The sequence below is a fragment of the Pelophylax lessonae genome (assembly GCF_965119305.1).
Source record: "Pelophylax lessonae genome assembly, chromosome: 1".
Lineage (NCBI taxonomy): Eukaryota > Metazoa > Chordata > Amphibia > Anura > Ranidae > Pelophylax > Pelophylax lessonae.
This window is the reverse complement of record NC_138768.1, coordinates 195,382,571-195,401,095: the sequence shown is the minus strand read 5'-3', so window position 1 is coordinate 195,401,095 and position 18,525 is coordinate 195,382,571. Positions and strand designations below refer to the sequence as shown.

General features: G+C 40.6%; 1 protein-coding gene across 3 annotated transcripts in view; it reads left to right on the top strand.

Annotated features, from left to right (window-relative positions):
* The window catches only part of LOX (lysyl oxidase), a gene marked incomplete at both ends in the record, with an annotated part of 90,867 nt that overhangs the window by 12,789 nt on the left and 59,553 nt on the right, over positions 1–18,525 (top strand). Inside the window, one exon of one of the 3 annotated variants that reach the window (XM_082253454.1) lies at positions 16,809–17,493. The exons of the other annotated variants lie outside the window; for them this stretch is intronic. Within the exon in view, the coding sequence (XP_082109580.1) occupies positions 16,809–17,493 (685 nt within the window). Of the gene's footprint in view, positions 1–16,808; positions 17,494–18,525 lie in introns of those variants that run through there. 3 annotated transcript variants of the gene reach the window in all.

Sequence of the window (18,525 nt, the reverse complement as noted above, 5' to 3'; positions counted from 1 at the left end):
CCCGCAGGGGACTCTTGCTAACCAATCTCCTACTGTCATCTACTGCAATTACCAAGACTATCTGTATCTATCTATTCACTATCATCTGCATAGACTGTTAGCTCTTGGGACTACCTTCAACTATCCTTGCACTAGGTTACTCTGTCTAAGTATACTCCATCTGTGTCCTCTTACCATCTGCACTATACTTGACATCAGAACCTATCTGCTTACCATCACCTGCAACTCTCCTAATACTACTTCTAGTGCTCACCATACAATAGCATGTCTCTCATCTATATATCCTCATATACTCTATCCCTCCATTAAACATCTATTAATATATATATAGTATATAACAGGCTGTACACGGTGATGAAGTCCTGAGAGTTGGATATGTTGTTCAACAGATTCTCTACAAGGCTACTGAGTGTAATAATTCTGCAGCTGTAAATCCATCCACAAACAAAAACGCATGAACGTTACACCCTATCACTAACTACCTAGTGTAGAGTCAGTAGAAAGAGTGAGTGCAGTACTCCTTCTTATCCTGAAACAGGATAGGTCACTGGAGCCTGAGTGACCCATAGTCCTGCCAAGTCAGGGTTATCTTTTCTTCAGAGGTCTCTAGTACCAGAGCACCCCCCTTTTCTTTTCCAGATCTTCTGGATGCACCGCCCATTACTGTAACGGCTACCCGTGTAATCATACATTACATAATCAACAAGCCACACACCCCGACAGTTACAATCACGCCCCTAGGGACACACCTAACCCCTTGATCACCAATAAAGTTAACCCCTTCCCTGCCAGTGTCATTTTGACAGTAACAGTGCATATTTATAGCACTGATTACTGTAGTAATGTCACTGGTCCCCCAAAAGTGTCAAAAATGTCAGTCAAGGGTCCGATCTGTCCGCCACAATGTCGCAGTCCAGCAAAAAAAAATCGCAGATCGCCGCCATTACTAGTTAAAAAAAAAAACAATAAAAATTACATAAATCTTTCCCGTAGTTAGTAAACGCAATAACTTTTGCGCAAACCAATCAAAATACGCTTATTGTGATTTTTTTTAACCAAAAATATGTAGCAAAAAACAAATTGGCCTAAAATGTTAAATTTTGATTTTTACTTTTTTTTTGAGAATTTTATATAAAAAAATGTGAAAAATATTGTTATTTTTTCAAAATTGTCGCTCTTTTTTTGTTTATAGCGCAAAAATACAGAGTTGAGTACAGAGCAGTAAAACAAAAACAGAACGTTTTTACATTTGAGTGCAGTAATTTTCTCACATGCATTTTTAATCATCTATAAGCATGTTTATGAGAGTATAATGGAGTATATTATAACACTGGCAATGAAGAAGAATTTTACTTGTCTATACACTTACACACCTTTACTCACCTATACTTAACATTACTCAGGTTTTACACAAAGTTTTTTTACTCGCCCACTTTACTTCAACAAGGTCCTGAATAAACATCAGTAACATCAGTTATTACGCCAGTGTGCAACTGGCCTATTAATGATCCTTGGCCACTCACCAAATCCCTATTGACCTCCTACTACTAAAAGGTCAAAACTGAGTATGTTTTTTAATATTCCATGGTGTCCATTGCAAAGGTCCCCAGCTTTTTTTTTCAAATACTCAGTCTCATTTGTGGCAAATAAAAGAAGAAGCAATACAACTGGATATTAATATAAAAAATAAAATTATGATAAAAACACTTACAAAAATTTGTGCTAACAAGTATTGTTTGATGCTATCGTATGCACCCCACTAGTCACCATGCATTCGTAGCAGGTACTATGTCACTTCCAAATAATGCTATGATGTCACAGATTTCCTTCCAGTTGATGCATTTCCTATGAGCGACTTCCCAAGGAGTGAAAAGTGCATCATTATCATTGCTACCGCAATATACAGAATGCAGCTTCGTTCACTCATAGTAAAACTTAACACTATCATCCCCACATTTGTCCAGCCTCTCATTTCTTCCCCTCATAACTTCTAAATTGCCAGTTACCAATCAAATAGCATTAATAAAACTACTAATATCCCAATATTAGCAATAATACATGCATTCACTATACAGGCAGATTCATAACCAATACATACAATATAATATTACCCCCAAAATGTCAATACTGAATAAGAAAATTAAAAAGCCCTCTAAAAATAATCATATGTAGGGAGTCTGTGCTATTCAGTAGTGTCCCTGGTCCAAATCTAGTGCTACTGGGCTGTAGTCTAAGCATGGATGGATAGTTCTGCTTTCCTCATGTTTGCCAGTGATGCATGCTGGGGAAGGATACTATTTGGGATGACCTTTGTAAACTCTCTTGTGTCTCAGGCCTACTGGGGAGGTGTGTTGCTGAATATTCCTGCCTACCCAGGGCTGCTGTCTGAGGAGGGTTTGTTGTGCTATAGAGGCCCAAGCCTAGACCATGAACCTTCCTGCTGTCCTGCTGCAAGATATAACCATGGGAAGTGGAAAAGGAGGACTAAAGCATCGGGAGTGAAACTTTGTCAGCTGAGCAATATCCAGAAGAGTTGGTTAGACGCTGTAGCGGTAGAAAGTTCTAGTGGGCCCTCCAATGGGTAAGTGTGCTGATTAGAAGCTGCTCTAGTCTGATCAGTGTACTGATCTGGCTGAAAAGCCCTTTTTCTGTTTTGACTTTGAGTAGAAATTTGTAGTCTGCATTTTGGTCTTTTCAGGTATCCCGTGCCCCAATCCCTCTTTCACTGAGTTTATACTGTAGTTTTCTATAGTAAACTTTGTAAAGTTTTCCAAACCACAAGGTGTCAAGGTGGAAGTGCTATTCCACTAAGTCACCTTGGGAACTCCAACCTCCTTCAAGGAGTAAGGTAATGACCCAATATTATTAGGATATATTTGAACTATACATCAGCAGTTATGGATGTGCATCTGGCCAATGGGGTGTAAACCAATGATTTCCATGGCTCAGCCAACTGAATACCTTCTGTTTTATGAGGGCTTTACTGTGCTGGGAACTGATTAGATTAACCCTCCTCTTATGTTAGGGTCAGAACCGACCCGTTTTCAGGTTTTGAATGTCTATAAGTATCACATAAATTTGTTTATTGCATCAAGATTTTTTTACTTTGTCAGGAACCTCTATTTAAACAATGTAATAGAAAAATAATCCTTTTCACTAAATTATAAAATACTGTGGTGAAAATTAAGACGTTCATGGTGTTAGGGTCAATTCTGACCCAGTTATAATATAGGATTTTAGGACACTAATAAGTGCCAAAACTGAAATCATAAACACTCTCTCTGCTTAGTAACACTGACAGCCAATCACCTCTCAACCCTGTGAGCTGTAGTTAGGGAGGGGCCTATCTCTTTTCCTGCTTATCTGCTTCTCTAAATAAAGTGAAGAAACATAGGACAAATACATTTCAGAGTTGCTGACTTTATTTTACCATTTTCTAAATTTGAAAATGAGAGGTATGCTATCAAAAGAAAGGTCTAAGGGGTCAAACCAAAAATATTAAAACCAATCTTTTCAAGGATAAAGAAGCCTAACAAGGTAACCAAGATGTAAGAAACAAATTTGATGATAAATAATTATTCAGAGGGTATTTTATGGCTGATTTAAAACACGGGTCAAAACCAACCCTAAACATCATGGATAGTAACGGAATTCTAACATAAGAGGAGGGTTAAGGGGGTTTGACCGCTTTAGTCTCTTCTTACCATAACCTGTATGGTTACCTGGCACCTATGATAGTCAAAAAACTGAAACAGCTGTATGCCATTTGAAATAAATGGTTCCATACTATTGGGTTATATTTGCACTATACACCAGAGGTTCTGGATGTGCATCTGGCCAATGAGGTGTAAAGCAATGATTTGCATTTGAGAACTAGATAAGTGCACAATGTAGTGAACCCACCAAGGAAAGACAAAATAACACTATTTGAGAGTGCAGGATTTTACCTCTGCAAGAAAGGCTTACTTTTCTAGAACCACCTAACGCAATTAAGGTGGATATTTGCATTTCAATCTAAGATAACTTGAAGAATATATGACATAAAGAAATTCATCACATGTAACACAACCCATGTCACATATATTTTGGAATTGCAGTATGTGATCCATGCTACCAGTAATCTGATATTTTAACGTACAGACAGTGTTTTTAAACATTGGAGGGGCTTGAACTTAAAAAGAGATATTTCTAATGCAACCTAAAGGACTTTAGGGAGATCAATGACCACAATACACACTTTCATTTTATAACATCAGCATTGTAATAACAATACAAACAATAGTTATTTTTGAGAATCCAATATAGACTTAGTTGAAGAATCGCCTTTCATGTTCTGAGTTCTACTTGTCTGCCAGCCATCTCTTTCCACAACTTCCTGGATTCCCTGCATGCTTTGCAGCTTCTCCTCTGCTGTTTACTTTCCATTTCTAAGGATTACATATCCCATGCTACCTTGCTGCCTGCAAACAGTGATTCCTGTAATCAGGGCTGGATTAACATAGGGGCTATTGGAGCTGCAGCTCCAGGCCTCTACCTTCATATAGGCCCAGCCCCAAAAAAGAACAGGCCGCTCCAGGGCCAAAACTAAAAGGAGTGCACATGCCCGGTGCTGCAGATTATATCTATTCTAAGCTGATGGTAAAGATGTTACTATTTCCATCCACAGCAATGTGGACTGCATAGAAATACACAGTGAGCCGCCAATCTGCAGAGAACTACATCTCTCAAGTCCCGTCATTCCACTCCCCTCATTTTGCCAGTTTGAGCATTATGATTGGGAGCTAGAGAAAGGGGTGGGACTGAAAGGAGGAAGTACTGTAGTTCAGGTGTAAATGCACGCTTTACCAGTGCACAGCGGGGATGCAGCATACAGAAGCAGTACAACAGAAGATCTTGTGTATTCCTGACTGAGGTGAAGGATGAGCCCTCCTCCAAGTGGGAACACCAGCTGATGAACTTACTGACTGGTCCTCTCAGCACCGAGCCTGAATTCAGTAAATAGTCTTTAGTCTACTAGGGTCTGACTGGTTGTGATTTCAGCCCTCCATATGCAAGGAATTATCTACCTATGCCAGCAACAGACACATTTTCTACATAAATCTTTCTAGCTTGAGAGCATCCCTTCTCCCTTTCTCATACCCTTCTATCTCTCTTTCAACTCCCACTCTCTCTCACCTCCTTCTCTCACCCCTCCCTCGCTTACCCCTCTCTGTCTCTCATCCTCCTCTCTTTCTCACACCCCCTCTTTTTCTTACCCCTCTCTCTCTGAACCCTCTCTGTCTTTCATCCCCTCTCTCTCCCACCCCCTCTCTTTCTCACCCCTCTTTCTCTCACCCCCTCTCTTTCTCACCCCTTTCTCTTTCACCCTCTATCACTCTAACCCCCCTCACCCCCCTCTCTCTCTGCCCCCTCTCTCTCTCTCTCACCCATTCTCTTTCTCATTTTTCTCACCCCCTCTCTCTCTCACCCCTCTCTTTCTCACCTCTCTTTCTCACCCCTCTCTGTCTCTCTCCCCTCTCCCTCTAACCCCCTCTCTTTCTCACCCCTCTATTTCTCACCCCCTCTCTCTCTCTCTCTCTCTCTCTCCCACCCCCTCTATTTCTCACCCCTCTCTCTCTCTCACCCCCTCTCTTTCTCACCCCTTTCTCTTTCACCCTTTCTCACTCTCACCCCCTCACCCCCTCTCTCTCTCTCTCTCTCTCTCTCACCCCCTCTCTTTCTCATCTTTCTCACCCCCCTCTCTCTCTCACCCCTCTCTTTCTCCCCCTCTTTGTCTCTCTACCCTCTCTCACCTCCTCTCTCTCTCACCCCCCCCCCTTTTTCTCACCCCTCTTTCGCTCTCACCCCTCTCATATTTTTTACTTATATATATATATATATATATATATATATATATATATATATATATATACATATATATATATATATAAATATATATATATATATATATATGTGTAAATAACCAGTATATTCAGTAAATTATTAACTCCATCAATTATCACTACTCCATAAAACAATTTAAACAGCTATAAATAAATAAATATATATATATATATATATATATATATATATATATATATATATATATATATATATATATATATATATATATATATAGCTGTTTAAATTGTTTTATGGAGTAGTGATAATTGATGGAGTTAATAATTTACTGAATATACTGGTTAGGAATCTGCCTGTATATCAACTGCATGTAATCGGTAATAATGGGCTATCAGTAGTTTTTTAATACTGTCTGGCTGCCTAGAAGTCATAGGGAGAAAAATGAGAGGCTGAGCAGAGATGTGGGCATGTTTGGGTTAATTTTTAGACTGAGGAGAAGGGGAGAAAGGTTGTGTGTTCTGTTCCACTTATATGTATTTTTTTTATGTTGTTGTATAGTACTGTATCAGGTTGCTTTGTTTTTATGCTGACATCTAATGGTGGTTCAGGGCAACTACAGCTTGTTTATTTATGTGATTTGATATCTCCCTCTTTCCTCCCCTTCTTTTTATTGCTAGTTAGCCCAGTTCTAGCTAGACCTTCTCTGTTTCTTCCATGTTCTCCCTGTGTTAATTGTTTGCAGAGACAGGACTTGGGAAAGGCGTTGTATTCCTATACTTCAAAAGTCTGTAAAAAAAATCCTCTGTTTTGTACTTATCTGAATTAAAATTGTGTTGGATTAAACTTCTGTGTCTTACTGAAGAGGTAAGCTGCTTGTATATAGTGCCAAGTCAGCAGGCGACCACGCTGTCTGGACAGACTGGGTCTATGGAGATAAATCAATGCAGTATTTGAAACAGAAAACTCTGTTCAGTAATGTGTAGTGATGGAAACAATTATTTCCTGAGGAAATTGTTCAGATAAAACACATCAAGTTGGAGAAGTTCTGTGATGTCACTCACATATTGTCATTTTATGTAATATCTAAATTTACTTCTTCTTCTTTTATTTGCCACAAATGAGATGGAATTTTTGAAGAAGTCTGCTTGATGCTAAAGGGACCTTTAAGAGACACACCATGGAATACTATAAATGCTCTATTTGAGCATATTTAGTAATGAATGGTCACTAGGGATTTGGTAAATGACCATTCTTAAGTGGAAGCACGACTGATGATGTTTGAGAAGACAGCACACTTTATGACTTTTATTTTTCACACCGGATGTTTAATAATTGGATATTTTTAAAGCAAAGCTATTGTTTTCTGACAAAGGTTTGAAATTATGCATTGATTTTATGCTTTATTATTATATATCGGGCACATCCTCATTTGATCCTGAAGGCTTAGACCGTCAGCTAGTATCAGGTTTTCCTGTTAAAGGATTAAGACCTTATTGGTCGGTTTTCTGGCTCGTGTCCTGGCCGACCCTGCGTGTCAGGATTTGTATGGGTTTGGGTTGATTGGTGGTGTGCACCCTCTGCAGCCCATGGGTGGATATGCAATAGTCCTTATATTGTTTTTATTCTCTGGTTGTGGGTCTGTATTATGCATACAACAGACGAGAATGTATTCAACCATTGTGCCCCTGAATAAGAGGAAACCAGCTTTATAGCATTTGAAATGCGTTGGGCCTCGCCCACCCCACCATCCTTGGGGCTGGGTCTGTCTGGTTGTCATTTCTTGTCTATTTGTACTGTATGCGTTTTATTTCCACAACCGCTTTGTTTTTATCATGTATTGTCTATAATATGTGTATTTACAAACACCGCCCCCCCCCCCTTTTTTTTTGTTATATAAAATGTAGTTTGTTTATACATTTTTCTACATGTATTGATTACACTTGAGCCCCCTAAAGTCCCACAGAGGGTCCTTTCCTTTCTTCTATGCTTTATTATTAGGTTTTTTATAGCAAACAAGATTGGTTTGTATGAGCTGTATTATGATCATATTTATACAAGTGTTTATATATATGCATATATATATATATATATATATATATATATATATATATATATATATATATAGAGAGAGAGAGAGAGAGAGAGAGAGAGAGAGTATATCTGATGAATAAAGTATACAATGATAATGTTGTTTAGACACAGGAAAGGGACACAGTTTGAGAGGTACTATTTTATTCGTGGAAGCACTAGGGAATTATAAATTTCAGCACACATAAAAAGGAATATTGCATTATCTTAAGATAATTAGTTCAGCTACTTAGTGCACAGAGTGAGGGGTAGGAGCGCGGAACTCATTTTAGTCTAGCAAATCAGACCATCAAAAAGTAGATTATTTTATTGGATTTTTTTTTTTTTTAATGTAGGTGAAAAAATACTCAACCATAACAGAGGCAACATACATTTGGCTTTTGTCACCACTATTTTGCTGGTATTTATAACAGTGACCATATATGTGTAAAGGTTTTACAAAAGTAGGTTTTAGAGTGGTATTAATCCCTAAGGTAAGTTTTTTACCTTGTCAAAAAGAGTTTTTTATGTGGGCACTTAGGTCGCAGGATACCTAGGCTCACAAAAATAATTAAAGGTGCCACATCCTTGATACTGGAATTGGAAAATAAAGGAAAAAGAAATGGGGACTTTATAGGCACCGATATTAAAAAAAGTATATATTTTATTGAAAAAAATCACAAAGAGATATATTTGGAATGAAACATAACAAAAATATACAGAAAATTCACATATATATAACATACAGTGGGAATCGGCGGTAAAGCCTCAAGACCATGTGCAAATGAGATCGCACAGCCTACTAGGTAGACAAAGTTATAACAACAATGGCATACATCACAGAATAACCTGTGTTACATAAGACGGCCAGGGAGAGGAATAGTGGCCGTCTCCAAAGGTCGTCTGTGCAGTATAGGTGATCAGATGTTGAATTAAATCCCAGTTGCCCTACATGTTTCGCTTAGCATAGTAAGCTTCTTCTGGAGCACATGATATAAGCAAACATCTGAAAGAAAAATCAGGTTATGAAACTTTGTAGTAAGCTGAGCCGGGTAGGCTGTAAGAAGTAACGAGGGGGTCGGTACGCTGTGGTTGGAGCAATTACATACGTCCTAATGGAGTTAGTGCCACCTTGTAAATGGCACCAGTAGCACCTAAAGGTAATGAAGGGGCCAGAAGGAGGAAGGTTCACTGCCTTCCAGTCCAAACAAAGCAGGACGAGGTGGGTACACCTCGTGTGCCTGAGACCCTGGTAGATGTAAGCAACAGGTATGCTCCAGGTCCTGCGACCACATGTACACCCCCCCGGACCACAATAAAATAAACAACTCCCTAGTAAACTATTTGTTAAAATTCTTATCCCAGCACTTGCAGTTTACAACTTTCAATGCTGCTGACTCATGCTCTCTTAGAGCCGCACCCCTGAACTTCCAGTCTTCACAGGAAAGAGTTAGGAAAGAGTTAAAGCATTTGTTACCCCCAACATTTCATATTCCTGCTATGTGCCTGCTGAACTATGTACTTGTATGAAAAAGTATCCTGTTCTCTTTGTAGTGCTTCCTTTTGAGTGAAATCCCTGCCAGTCCCTCTGCTTTCCTATTAAAAACTGACCCCACTAAGCAGGAGAACACAGCTTGGTCAGTTCTCTAGCTATGCTGAGAACTCAGTGTGCTCTCTCAGAATTGACCTGACACGTCTCTGCTGCACAGCCATTCACTGGGAAGCTCAGTGTGCTGCTGCTTCTCCTAACCCCAGTTCTATGCAGCTTAGAACAGAGGGAATGTGATCACAAAAAGGGAAAAATATATATTTAATCTTTTATTTTATATCTAAACAAACATGTTTTGCCTTTCAATTCTATGTTAAACTGAATGGGTTGTTTCAAGAGGTAAATGTTTGCAATCATTTTAGCTGTGAAAAGTGCAGTCCACAGCCAGTCTGTTAGCTTGGAGAAGTGAGGGGGGAGGAGGAGGGAGGTTCCATGGAGTGCCTTGCCACCCTAGGCTACAGGGCTGATGCACACAGTGGGCATTATTTACTAAGACTGGAGTGTGCAAAATCCGGTGCAGCTGTGCATCGTAGCCAATCAGCTTCTAATATCAGCTTGTTCAATTAAGCTTTGACAAAGAAAACAAACCTGGAAGCTGATTGTTTCTATGCAGAGCTTCCCCAGCTTTTTGCATTCTCCTGTTTTAAATCAACCCACAAGTAACCAAGCCACAGCTTTGGTCACTGCATACAAGAATGGTTCCATAGGATGCTTCAAGGGAAAGGAGCCACCCTGAAACAGGGAACCTGGGGTACTGGTCACAGCAACAGCTTAAACTGGAACATAAGCAAGAATTAAAATATGAAGAAGCTTCATACTCTGTAAGGGATTTAATCAGCTGCTCAAAGTGCTTAAAAAGCTGAGGGTTCAATATCACTTTAATAGTCCACAGAACAAAGAAGTGTTTTAGGTTTAACCCCTTCACGCTGACGTAATGCAAATATATGGCCTTCTGCTTCAAGGGTTCGCACCGGGGTGATGCCTGCAGTTGATCGGGTCTCTGATCTAGTAACATGGAGCGATGTCATGACATCCTTTACGGTTTAATGGAGCCTTAAAGCTTGGCGTTTTGAATGCTTTTAAGTGCAAAGGAGGGATTTGGGGTGTTATAGACCCCAGATCTCTTAAAAAAAGTTTGCTGTTACAAAGGATGTCTACATTCTTTGTGAGAGCAATAAAAATGATCAATAAATAAATAAATAAATAATTTAAAGCGACAGTGTAAAATAAATAAATAAATAAGAAAAAAAGTAAAACGCCCCATCCCTCAGTGGTCGCGTGCAGAAGTGAATGCATACAAAAGTTGCGCCCGCAATTGTAAACAGTGTTCAAGCCACACATGTGAGGTATCGTTAGAGTAAGAGCAATAATTCTAGCACTAGACCTCCTCTGTAACTGTAAACTGGAATACGTTAGACTTTTTTAAAGCGTCGCCTATAGATATCTTTAAGTACCATAGTTTGTCATCATTCCAGGAGTGTGTGCAATTTTAAAGCATGTTAGGTATCTATTTATTTGGCATACCATCATCTTTCACATAATACAAAAACATTGGGCTAACCTTACTGTTTTGTTTTTTTTTTAATTACTGAAAGTGCATTTTTTCCCGTGTATTATACAGTGTGACATAAAATATTGCAACAACTGCCATTTTATTCACTATGGGCTCTGCAAAAAAAAAAAAAATATATATATATATATATAATATTTGGGGGTTCTAAGTAATTTTCTAGCAAAAAATACTCATTTTACCTTGTAAGCAACAAGTGTAAAAATAGGCTTAGTCTTCAAGGGGTTAATGGTTATATTAAGTTTTTAGTGTGAAAAAACCATACACAAATCACATAAATCATTTGCTTTTCCTGAAAATTTTTAAATCAACTCTGTCATGCCAGAAAAAAAACTTCTGTGACCTAGAGCTGTTCTTAAATACCTGTAGCAGCTTTCAGATTCCTGCTGCTATGTCCAAACACATAGCTGTGTGGATAAGCAAAGCGCTGACACTTCCTAGAAGTATCAAAACTTGCCGTTTCTCTTTCAACTCCTTTGCATTGCAGCCAGGTCATCACTATGATGGACTGACTCACTTTTTTTTTTTTTGACAAAAAAGTTTAATTGATGAAGAAGACGTATAAAATCAGTTCACAAAACAATGAGGTACATTACGCATGAACTCAAAATGTGCACATACATTCATATGCATCCTATTGGACATTACAAAGGAGGGAGAAAATAATTCAAGAACCATATAATCAAATATCCGAGGATCCCTTGCGCTATAGACTAGGGGGAATGCCAGGAGGGGCAAACCAGAAGGGAACCAAAATCGAACACTCTTCCTCTCTCGCTCCCCGGTGGGGATAATCCATTAACGGCAAATGTTGAATAGGCCGCATTTAAGAGGCAACCAAAATAATTCTCTAGGTCCTCTACTTAAGATATGAGTTTAGAGGTGTAGAGATCCAGCCGCTACCTATGCATTCCAGATTTTTCTCAAATTTCCGGGGACATCCAATGTCCCATATATGTTAGTTTATGTAGAGGAAGAACCAAGTCAACTAGTAGGCGCCATTGCTCAACCGTAGGGAGAGCAGCAAGTTTCCAATTTTGTAGAAAAACCTTACTAGCATAGAAACATAAATAAAATAATAGTAGCTTTGTATGCGTAGCTTGTGTCACTGATGCCCAAGAGAAGCACTTTGGAGTCCAATGGCACAGAAAGATCTGCGGCCGTATTAATGTCCATCACAACCACCCTCCACAAATCCTGGAGTGGACATTCCCAAACGACATGGATATACGTCCCCACCTCTTGCTGACATTTAGGACACATCTCCGGGTGTGTAAGATATATCCTAGCTAACTGCTGTAGAGCGGAGTATGCTCTGTGTATAAATTTGAGTCGGATAAATCTATCTCTGGACGAGATTACTGTAGGTATCTTCTGCTGTATTCCCAAGTCCCATTCCTCCTCTGAAAGGGTAGGAATATTTACCCCCAGGATTGGAATAGGAGAGGGTCTCCATCAGTCTCTCCACACGTAATGCGGAGATATATTGAAGATAGGATTTAATCTGAATTACGAGTGATAAGCAACCCCTCCACCACATGAGGAGCGACGGTGACCGGTTCAGGGAATTGCGCCTGCACCGCGTATTTCAATTGTAAATATCTAAATAGCATCCAAGAGGGGAGCTGAAACTGTTCTCAAAGTGGGAAATAAGAGCAGAATTCCAGATGGCATAATCTGCTGTATTTTCACAAAGCCATATCTAGCCCACACACTAGCTCCTCTAGAAAATAGGTCGCCCTGGATGTGTATAAATGTGCATAGTATTCCTCAAATATTTTATTAATCTGTATAGGATCAGAGATTAAATCCCCGTCTAACGACCTGATGTTGGCAATGCAAGAACTGCCCGTCCGCTCCTCCGGCAACCAGGCAAGAAGACTGCCCGGATGATCTCCCTGTTCAAATATACAGTGAGATTGGGAAAGAAGAAAGCGTCTGCAAGAGTATGCGCGAAGCAACACCAGCTCCCAGTAGGCAGACAGCTTGTCAGAATAGGTGCTCTTATCCAGTGTATTCGAGTATGTTGAGTATCTCGCCTCCAGCGAGCACTGGCTTCAGCTTCGGATATCAGGATGCCAGATTCCATTCCTTCTCCACAGTCCCTGACCCGCGGCCGAGTCAGTACCAAAGCCCACTAGGACTGGAGCATGGTCCAAAATGCCACACGGCAAAATGGCAGTCTCCACCACCCGGGACAACAAGGAGTTGCTCACGTAAATCAGATCAATGCATGAGAAAGTAGCATGCGTGGCTGAGCGACAAGGAATACTGTCGCACAGTGGGGAGCTTTCATCACCACGCATCATGCAGGCCAAATGTCTCCGCCCAGCAGGACAAATGTCTCCGCCCAGCAGGACAAAGCCGAATTGACCGCCAGGCCCGGATGTAATTTATCCATACTAGGATTAGGGGGCGTATTAAAGTCCCCTGCTAGGATCAGATTAGTAGTAGGGTACTGAGCCACGATACCTTGAATTTTATGTAGGACTGTTATTGCTGCAGGCGGTGGTACATACAGGCCAACAATAACTACATCAATACGGTCACAGATAGCATGTAGAATCATATACTGGCAGTCCGAGTCCAGGCAAAGATCTAGCAACTCAAAGGGGAGGGTCCTATGAATCAATATACTGATCCAATGGGAATAGGAGGAAAAGATGGAATGGTAATAAGACCCTACCCCAGTGAGATGTGTTTCCTGGAAGATGTGCGGGTGATACCTCTTTAAGTAAGAGAATACCAAGGAACGCTTAAATCTAGAGTTTAACAGAACCACATGTAGTAACAAAACATTCTCCCCAACCCCTCTAACTCCAGTGAGTGTGTGACAACCATGCCTGGGTGAGAAGAAAGATTTAGTCAGGGTATTACCATCAGGCATATTCAGCAGTAGTGGTGGGTATAGCTGAGCAGGTCTGTTTGCCGAGAGGACAGCAGGATAAGGGCAGCTGAAAATAAAATATAATGGATGGAAAAAAATAAATAAAAAATTCAAAACAAGACAAGAGCAATTTCCCTGGGGCAATATAGCCCATGATAGATCTTCCAGAGCTTACATGAGAGTCTCTATGGCAGCAGGAACTAGCACAGTAGTCTCATCTATCAGATGAAAAAATAACAGAGAAGGGGATAACAGATTCCAACAGGCCCTAGCGTCGAGGTAAGGACTCTAGCCATGTAGAAGCTTCCTCTGGAGATGTAAAGAAACAAAGGGATTCACCATCCTGTAACCTCAGGCGGGCCGGGAACAGCATATTATATTTTAGGCCTCTTTACCTTAAAGCGGAGTTCCACCCTGAAAAATATTTTTTCCCTGTCCGCTTGCTCTAAATTACCTCTAAAAGAATTGGATAATTAAACATTTTTTTTTTTATTCACTTACCTTGTTTTTAAAGAAAATATACTTACCTTACTTCCTCTTCCTCTGGGGACATGGCCGCCATCACTTTCTTCTTGCGTTGACTCCTGGGAGCTGAACGTCATCGCTCCCAGGAATCAATGCGCCTGCACCGGCCCCGCTCATCAGTTCCGGCGCAGGCGTGTCATTCCCTGCTAAACAGCTTCTGGGCATGCCCAGAAGCTGTGCAGGGATGACGCGCCTGCGGCAGAACTGATGAGCGGGGCCAGTGCAGGGCATTTTGGGACCGAAGAGGACACGCAGGCTTCAGCTGCCCACATCTGAGATGGCAGCGCTGGACAAGAAATTTTCAAGGTAAGTATTTCTTCTAAAAGGTATGTGAACCCGGGGACAGTTCAGAGGCTATCATTGCTTAAATGCACTAGCCCTGACTGTCCCGGGGGTATTTTTATCGAAATTTTAATTTTCAGGAACTCCGCTTTAAGGGAAGGTTAACATGAGCTCCACGGGCCTTTGGCATTCTCTTGACGCGCTCCACCACAAAGAACGGTGAGAAGTCCACCTGGAGGAGCAGGGTTCGAAAAAGTTGCTCTGTGAAAGCTGTAGGATTAGGGTCCTCAGAGCCCTCGGGTAACCCCACGATTTGTAGATTGTTCCTCCTGTTGTGGTTTTCAGAATCCTCGGCCCAGAAATCCAGTCCCTTCACCTTAGTGCGGAGGGTATGGAGGGATGCCGTGTGATCTCGCATCAGGGCAGCAAAGTTGTCCTGTTTCCGATGCGCCGGGTCCATGTCCTCAGTTTGAGTCGTCATGTTGGAAGGCGCATGAGGCCAAGCTTTCACGCCGGTAGGTGTTGCGGGAAGCGTCGAAGTTTACCGGGGCAGTAAGGATGGGCGCCCTCTAGTCATAGCAAGTTAGGAAACTAACCGGAGTACTGCAAAGAAGTCAAAAGTTGTCGGGGCTGCAGGGAACAGGATAATTGCCTGACAGGTCAGCGGAGCTCTCTCACTATGCCTCTGCTTCGGGCGCCATCTTGGACATGCCCCTCTCCCTCCCCCAGACTGACAGTAATTTAGGTTACATTGCAATAGGGTTGAGTAATAAAGGAGTAGAGCATGTTTATTTTGCAAGGTGAACACGCTGTACTCCTTTGACAAATCAACCCCACTGTGTTTAAGGTGTGATTTGCTCTCTTTTTTTATACACTTTACATGCATAACTATTCATCCCTATGCAAAGTGCAGACTGATGAAAACACCCCAAAGAGGCAGCAGGTAAATGTAGCCTCAAGGTAAGGTAGATATTTTATTAAAAATGTTTGACAATAGTACATCTATTTTCCAATCAAATAGTGCACTGTAGGGATCCACAATGATCTTCTTCCCTAATCGACTAATGACAAAAATGAAACATACACAGTGAAAAAGCTTTTCAAGACCTCCCCATTAACCCCCCTAAGCATAATAAGGGGCCACCAGGTCATAGATTATGCTAGAGTGTATTCCAGAACTGAGATGTTAGTTTAGTTGCAGTCATAATTTTTATATATTAATTTTTGATATTTATCATCTTTACTAAAAAAGCATTTCTAAAAAAAAAATAAAAAAGGACACGAAAAAGAATAAAGTCAGGTTTAGAACAATTTTCATCACCATACCAAAATTTTTATGAATTCGACTCTATCCCTGAGGAAATATTTCTAAGAAAAAGGGAACAAAAAAAAAAGTTCACAGTGTTTCCAGCATACCTTGGCAGTTCTAAGCTGCCAGATGTGTCTGGATTTAGTCTTTTTCCTTGACAATTACCTCCAGGATGAGCAGTGTGTAATAGAGTGTCCTCACCTTTGTCTGCACAGGAACCTCAGGATGTACTCTGCACATTGTACACTCTGTAGCCTCAGTGTGCATTTCTGTGTGAGCTCAGGAGTTTAAACAGATCTGGATGATATGTCAAATTGCACGTTCTAAGTCTATAACGTGAATAAATAGCACAAGGGCAGTCAGCCAGAAATCGTTTTCTTTATGTTCAAAGAAAAAAAAAAAGCTATGGAAACTCTGAAAACCCCCATGTACACTCAAGAGACCACCCCTTGAAATGAAGAACTTTATTCACTATTTACATTACAGGGTTTCACTGATGTCAGTAGAGATACATGGATTCCAGTGTAACCCAAGCACTTGCATTTTCTATAAAATTTCAGTTTTAGGGGAGGTCTGGTAACATTACTCCCAGCCCCCCTCCCCACTTGTTATTACTAGCACCAGCAAAATATTAGAAAGATGAGAAGGGTCTTGCTTCTTTCTCCCTACTAGGAACTTTGCAGCTACCACTTCAGTTTAGATCCCAAGCTTGTTTTTTTCAGCTTTCAACTTCTTCTTATCTATTACTTTATTTTTTCTGTTTTTGAAAGTATAGACCATGGGTTGCACAATAGGCAGTGTATTTTTACTGCAACTTGCTGTTTACTTTTACTGCAGTTTGCAAGGTAGCTGTCAAACGTTTAGAAGTCAGAGTAGCCACAGTGCTTTTTGGAAGCATAGGGTGCAATGGCAAAATAGTGGAAGAGTCTACAGCCTGCTCAGCCAAGGCTCAGAGTACCAACCTCCCAGGAGAAGAGAGTCTGTTGAAAGTACACCTAGCAGGTCAATACTATTGCTAAGTGCCAGAAATCATACCAGTACATCCTTATCTGAACCTGGAAGGCCACAGTCTTCTATTCCTGCTAACAATCAAACTCCGGGCTTAGAACAGACTAACCCCCAAAGGCTAAGAGACTCTTCTGGTCAGCTTTCCTTCCATGCATCGAGAACAAGAAGCCGTTTGGGTGATGCTACAGGACAACAGAGGACCAGAGAGGATGCTATTAGAGCAAGACATCAAAGTACACCTCGTCCATCTAATAGGCAGCAGCCACAGACAGTCAATGCTACAGCAGTCAATAGCATCAGACAGGATGTGACACAAGGACTCCAAGGTGATGACCCATACAATCCCTATAAATACAGTGAAGATAATCGCTATCAAAACTACTTTGATACTTATGAGAGGAGAAGAGAAAGCCTGAGGCGGAGGCCAGGCTATGGCATGCGATACCTTCAGAATGGTAAGAATCAGGCATGTCTACATGGGGGATGTTGGGGTGACTGCGCTAAAAGAATGTAGAGCAGTTATCCATAGTAGCCAGTCAGAATAGCTGTCATTTTTCTATGGCAACATTTTTTAAAAAAAATGAGAAAAACAATATAATGCCATGTACTATATTGCTCTGTCTTTATGTAGTTTTTATTGAAAAAAAAAAATGAGCTTCTAAATGTTTAACTGAGTTTTGCACAAATAATATACCTGTAATACTTTTGTACATATTGATAAGGGTCTTTTCAAACCTGTGTTGATTGTGCATTAATACATGCTTGTTTGTGCTTTTACATGTGTCATGTTAAGACAGTTCATTCAAATGAATGAGCTTTCATTGCACTACAACAGAGCAAAAAGCAGACATGCACCATTTTTTTCTGACACAGCGTACCACAATGCATGGTAATGTGCTGGGGCACCATTGATAACAAATGGCAGTGACGTGAACAGATCTATATATATATATATATATATATACATACATACAAAGTAATACGATGTACACCTGTCAAAAATATTTCTTTCATTGACAATTGTCAGAGTAAGGCTGCATTCACACGCTAGCGTAGTGGGAACTAGGGCTCCCACTTGCGACTTTGATTGAGCAATTTACACACAATTTTGCATGTCGCTTGAATGGGCAATCCCTTTGCGCATTTGTCGCCTTAAAAGAAGCTCCTTCTCCCTTTCAGGCAACAAGCTTCACAAGCGGGATTTTTAAAGGAGCGGTTAGCTGCAATTGCCACATGATCCTGTTGTATGGCAATCACGTCAGAATCGCATTGCGTTTGGGGTGCCATTAAAGGATAGTGGCACCCAAACGCGCATCGGGCGTTGTGCAGGGATTGCCATGTGATTTGGAGCCTAATAAAATAAGCTTACACAAATGCTCGTTATCTTAGAGAACGAGACAACAAATATTTTGGCAATTGTACTAATATTGTAGGTAGAATCAAACTGCATTTCACTTCAGCAACAAATCAAACTACTGATTACAGTT